Consider the following 6,146-nt stretch of genomic DNA (forward strand, 5'->3'; position numbering starts at 1 on the left):
CTCCGTCTAACCCTGTCTCTCCGTCTAACCCTGTTTCTCCGTCTAACCCTGTCTCTCCGTCTAACCCTGTTTCTCCGTCTAACCCTGTTTCTCCGTCTAACCCTGTCTCTCCGTCCAACCCTGTCTCTCCGTCTAACCCTGTCTCCATCTAACCCTGTCTCTCCGTCTAACCCTGTCTCTCCGTCTAACCCTGTCTCTCCGTCTAACCCTGTCTCTCCGTCTAACCCTGTCTCTCTGTCTAACCCTGTCTCTCTCTCTCGCTCGGTCTCCCTGTCTCTCTGTTGTAGGAAGGATAATGTGAAGACCATGGCAGACCGTGTGTTGTTGATGAGGGCTTCACTCCAGGCTAAACTGCAGGCTCTGGAAACACCAGGAACATGGGACCACATCACACAGCAGATCGGCATGTTCAGCTTCACTGGCCTCAACCGTGAGCACACACACATACACACACAACTGAATGCAAACAAATGCATACCTCTCTTTTCCTCTCTAGTCTTAAACACACACATAGACTCCCCACCCAGCTATGTTTAGCTTCACCAGTCCGCTGAGCACATCCTCATTACTGTTTGTGTGAAGTAACTTCCTGGATAAACATTAAACTCCTCTGTGCTGTGCTGTCTTCCTGAGAGCTTCAAAAAGCTGTTAGAATCAGGAAACAGCTTCCCAGCGTAGAGAACACTGACGCTAAGGCTCACTGATGCCTTAACTGACCAGGGGGGGGGTGGGGGCAGTTTTACTCAGTATACACATGTACACAGCACACTGGCACAGAAATATCCTCTCTTCTTTAACTCTCCTTTCACACCGATAGTATATTGTATGTTCTGAAAATATAATATTTGTGATGTCATACCTTTTTATATTTTCTCTCCCTCTCTCTGTTCAGCTAAACAAGTGGAGTACATGATCAAGGAGAGGAGTATCTACCTAATGGCCAGCGGTCGTATCAACATGTGTGGTCTGACCACTAAGAACATCGACTATGTGGCCGAGTCTATCCACGAGACTGTTGTCAACGTCCAGTAGAAGACTACACTACCCACAACCACCAGCACTCCCTCCTGCCCCACACCAGCTGTGTTTGTGTGTGTGTGTGTGTGTGTGTGTATAATGTATTGGACCAAACATACATAGTAAGCCCCATTCCCAGCACACTAGCCTATGCTGGGCCTATAATGTCACTTGTTGTCTATAGATACATTGTATTTGAACACTTAATTGAATACACAGGCAGCGTAAAGGCTACAGAGAAGTGTTAATGATTTGTCTGTGTGTCTCTGTGTGGGTATCATCCCTGTGTGTTGCAGTAGAGTGTGGTGTGATTTAATTTGTACTGTTTTTGTTCAGTAGTGTTGAAGTCCTGTTTACTGATTAAGCACTGTGTGTCAGGGCATTTTAGCTGCTGTGTKGTTCCACACTAAGGCACTAGCTGGCTGTGTCTTAATACTCTGAAATGGCTTCCTTTCCTCATCTCCTTCATTACAACTGATGTTCCTTCAACCTATCGTGTCCAGCCAGATCAGTGATCATGGAGGGAAGGACACAAGGAAAGGAGATGTGGAAAATAAGCTATATTGTTTAAACTATTGAGACACAGCCCCAGTGTTTCTGGATGTATTAGGACTAGCTCCCGCAGTGCTGGTGATGGTGATCTTCCATTGCTTATTAATATTATTAACATTACCTTATGATTAGTATTGTTTGTGTCGTTGAATTGCGGTGGGATGTGAGCCTGGCATTTTGAAAAAAAATGACCTCATTTGTATTTATTTTTATTTAAAGCTGCAGTAGTAACGTTTTGGGCGACCTGACCAAATTCACGTAGAATTGTGAGTTATAGATTTGGCATTCTCATTGAAAGCAAGTCTAAGAAGCGGTAGATCTGTTCTATGTGCACTATTTCTATGCGTCCCGTTCTTAAGTTTAGGTTTTGCATCTTTTACATTGGGTTTTGTTCACCAGCTTCAAACAGCTGAACATTAAATATATTTGGTTCTGGAAAAAATATCTCAAAGCGGTTGAGATGGTACAATGATGCTCTACACTATACTTGCTTGTTTTGTCACAAACTGAAATTACGCAAACTATTAGAATGCTAGCAACCAGTAAATGACGGAACGATTTCTGCAAATTGCACCTTTAAATGTATTTGGGTACTATCAGGTGCAATCGGGAGAACGTATTTAAAAAAAAAAAAAAGGAATGCCATCGCAATTCAAGAACGACCCATTTGTATGCAGATTTCATTCCAACTGTGAAATGCGCATTCCCTGTTCTGTTTGACTTACCCACCTGCATACCTTATAGGAGTTGTTTGTGTCCACTTGAAAGAGAAGCTAAATATTAACTGTGACCAAGTAATCAGTACTTGACTTGAAAGCATACAACAAGTACTAGAGTGAAAAACAATCAATTGACCAAATCAGTCATGTCAAATCAATGTATGTCGAAGAGATGTAGCTATGTAATAAGGATGCTAATATTGAACTTGAACTCTGGACGTTATATTTACAATCATGTTTATTTTGGCCCAAGATGATGAAGTAAAAATGATGTATCCATACCTCCGACTTAAGCTGTGTAGCTCTCTGTTGAATTTCACGCTCTAAGTTCTGGCGTGCGTTCAATAGGGACAAACAGGACTGTTCTCAATCAGAGAGAAACAATCCCTGTTATTTTTGTTTCAACATTTGAAAGAAGGATCTGCTCAATGTGAAGGTCCAATCAGTCTATTCCGAAGCGGTCGCTCTCTGTTGTTATTGCACTATTATCAGTATCTGACATCTCAGTGGTGTACATGTATTGTTCAAAATTGCACAAATCAAATGCACTAACAGATGCTGTGAATACCCGTGTATCTCAAGGAGGTGTGACTCAAATCCTTTAATAAATGTCTGCACACCACAATATAATGCCAGTTCTTTCCATCTGAGAGCCAGGATGCAAAATATATTTTGTTTGTGCAAGTTGTCTCTTTGGTGTGTGTTTCTCATGACACTGGGGATCAGTGCAGAAAGCCAAGAACACTATCAATACACAAATGGAATTCAGAACAACAAGTCAGGTATGAATCTGTTAGAATGTTTTTATTGAGGAGTTCATCGTTTTTAATACATTGGGAGGTCTGATATCCTGAAAACCCTGATAATCTGAAGATCATGTTTTAAACTTAAAACATCCCTAAATTCGCACATTCCGGGAAAATAATAATAAAATGTCCCCTTACATATCCTCCTGTCCCTTATAATCTATATAAAAGCTATCACTATCTACTGTATCTCTGTCACCCTCACCAAATGTGTTCTCTGAGAGCATGAGGCTGAGAGAGTGCTTGGTTTCTTAGTTCTTTGATTTCAACAGCTCAGCTACTGTATTTGTCAGGACATAAGGGATCCTGTGTGTGTGGGGGGGGGGGGTCCTTCTGTAAAGCAGTTCAGTACTGAATGCGTGTGTGTTTGCGTGCGTCAAGGAAGGCAGTGGCTTGAMGTCAGACTGCGTCACGTCTCCTCCCACCTTCCCTGCAGTGCTCACTTTCCCTTCTGTTTCTCTCCTTTCCTCTCTCCTGCTCACTACCTTTCTTCTTCCCTCCCACTCACCCTCTCTATGCTCTCAGTAAATCAGTTATCTGTCAGTATTGCGCAATAAAGAGCAACTCAAACCAAGTCCAGCCTAATAGCAGCTAACCAATAGGGAATAGTGATGGTCTCAGGCAGGTTCTAGAGAATTATTATTGCTACAGATGAATAGGACAGAGCCCATTGTCTGACCACCTATATAATAAAGGGCACTATAAAATGTAATCTCTCTCTGTACATCTCTAATTCGAACTATGAACCCCTGTGTACATTGGTATACATTCCTATAAAACAGTATATATCTTTTAATCTGTGCCTGGCTGACTTTACAGGGGTGTCTGTCCTTGAGCATGTTACACTGTCCTGATAATCTGTGCAGCTGTCACCTAATATTACACTCAGATATTTTCTTCTCATGCTTATGTATTGCTTATCAGTTTTCTATACACTACAACCTCCCATCAAACTACATCTCCACGTCAGCCTGGTCTTTCATAACCACAGGTTTGCATCATGCTCCTGTCTGCATCAAGCTGAGTACCTAGCCCAAGGCGTTGTCCTTAAATAGGAATATATTCTACTGGGAAAGCAGTAAGCAGTGCCCTCCATACACCCAGCTCCTGTGTCACTGTATAAACCAAACACCCCTAGCCTCCAGGCCCCTGTATCTGCAGCCTCTCATCTCAGAATCTCAGCCCCCAGCCCGCTGTGTTCCTATGCCCTTGCGTGTCCCTGGAGGGGTCTCTTCAAAGAGAATAGTTAACCTGTTGTGTTTGCATCTGTAGTAATAGCATGCATGTGGGAGTAACACTTCACTTCATCATGGGGCTATACACAGATAGGGTGTTACAACTGTTACCTACTGCAATGTCACACTTATGGTGACTGCTTTATGTCATGGTGATATGGAGATGGCACATTTAGTGTGTGTGTGTGTGTGTGTGTGTGTGTGTGTGTGTGTGTGTGTGTGTGTGTGTGTGTGTGTGTGTGTGTGTGTGTGTGTGTGTGTGTGTGTGTGTGTGTATATTATGATGATAAAGGAAATGATATGGCAGGCAGGAGTTGTTCTAGGTACATGCTGTTAAAACAACATATTCATTACAGATGACCAATTAATCACCATATTATAAATCATTTTGGTTTTGCATCTTTTACATTGGGTTTTGTTCACCAGCTTCAAACAGCTGAACATTAAATATATTTGGTTCTGGAAAAAATATCTCAAAGCGGTTGAGATGGTACAATGATGCTCTACACTATACTTGCTTGTTTTGTCACAAACTGAAATTACGCAAACTATTAGAATGCTAGCAACCAGTAAATGACGGAACGATTGCTGTTAAAACAACCTATTCATTACAGGTTACCAATTAATCACCATATTATAAATCAAATGATCAAATATCATCCAATCATCATAAATATGTCAAATCATCATATTATCTAATCATAATGAAATACCTGTTCAAATCTAGGTAACACGCAACCTACATTTTTGGGATTGTGAATATTGCATATCCCTTCTTTATGCTGGCAGGTTTGTTAGTTATTATATGGCTTTTTAAAATCTGGTAAAAAGTATTGACTGGGAGTCAATGGACTTCAATGGAACTAAATGTGTGTGTGTGTGTGTGTGTGTGTGTGGTGTTTTTGCTTGAGACTAGACTGTTTGTGCGTTAAAAAAAAATCATCCGGTGGCCACATGGGACAAAGAAATGACAGACTGCTTCTTTAAATCAGTATAAAGTCCCTGTGGTTGTAGACATTGTGCTTGTTCTCATGGCTGGTGTGTGTTGGCTGTTTCTTCCTTATGTGTCATCAGAACACTGGCAGTGTGAATTGCATTTATATGGCAGGACTCCTATCAACCACAGTTGATTAACTGATAGAGGTGCTCTATTCTATGATAAGAACAGTTCCCTGTGCAGAAAGCACTTGGTAATAAGAAGCGATCATCTGATGGTAGAAGACAGAAATTGTTGTCTTCTTGGTTGAGCAATAAAAAAGATTTAAAAGATGGCTCAGATCTAGACTTGCTAATTCCCTCTTATTTTTCTCTTCATTTAGTTTATTCTTCTTCCTCCTCTTCAGACTCCTCTAGCACAGTAGAGATGGGTGGCTGAAAAGTAACTCAACAGAAACATACAGTAAAGTTAATTCAAGTCATAATGTTTCCGTAGTCTGTTACCCAGCCAGCCTGGAAACACACCGTTGAATTTCATTGAATTCTACATCGGGCATAAATGAGCGTTTGGTTCGGGAAAGTTTCCTCTCACAAACTCTACAAGCCAGAATGTTGAATAAAATTATATTTTAACTTTACCGCTTGTCAATGCGGTCGGTCCTTTTGCAGGTAGGAATGTGAGTCAATATATCCTCAGGAAAGTATAATTACATCAACTTTTCAAAGTGTTGCTAGTGCGTTCAGATTTCTTAGGGTTGGGTCTGGGGAGTGGACAGAGGGTATGCAGAGGTTAGGGTTGGGTCTGGGGAGTGGACAGAGGGTATGCAGGGGTTAGGGTTGGGTCTGGGGAGTGGACAGAGGGTATCCAGGGTTAGGGTTGG

At 41.6% G+C, this 6,146-nt stretch overlaps 2 protein-coding genes across 2 annotated transcripts in view; one reads left to right on the forward strand and one right to left on the reverse strand.

Moving 5' to 3' along the window:
• The window catches only part of got1 (glutamic-oxaloacetic transaminase 1, soluble), a 24,999-nt gene extending 22,785 nt beyond the window's left edge, over positions 1 to 2,214 (forward strand). The window contains 2 exon segments of the mRNA XM_024007951.3: positions 288 to 430; positions 893 to 2,214. Coding sequence (XP_023863719.1) covers positions 288 to 430; positions 893 to 1,032 — 283 coding nt within the window. The 3' untranslated portion in view covers positions 1,033 to 2,214.
• A 3,051-nt stretch (positions 2,215 to 5,265) lies between these two features.
• Positions 5,266 to 6,146, reverse strand: part of cnnm1 (cyclin and CBS domain divalent metal cation transport mediator 1) — a 32,293-nt gene continuing 31,412 nt past the window's right edge. The window contains 1 exon segment of the mRNA XM_024007716.2: positions 5,266 to 5,700. The gene's annotated coding sequence lies outside the window, so the exon portion shown is untranslated.

The sequence above is a fragment of the Salvelinus sp. IW2-2015 genome, linkage group LG18 (assembly GCF_002910315.2).
Source record: "Salvelinus sp. IW2-2015 linkage group LG18, ASM291031v2, whole genome shotgun sequence".
Taxonomy (NCBI): domain Eukaryota; kingdom Metazoa; phylum Chordata; class Actinopteri; order Salmoniformes; family Salmonidae; genus Salvelinus; species Salvelinus sp. IW2-2015.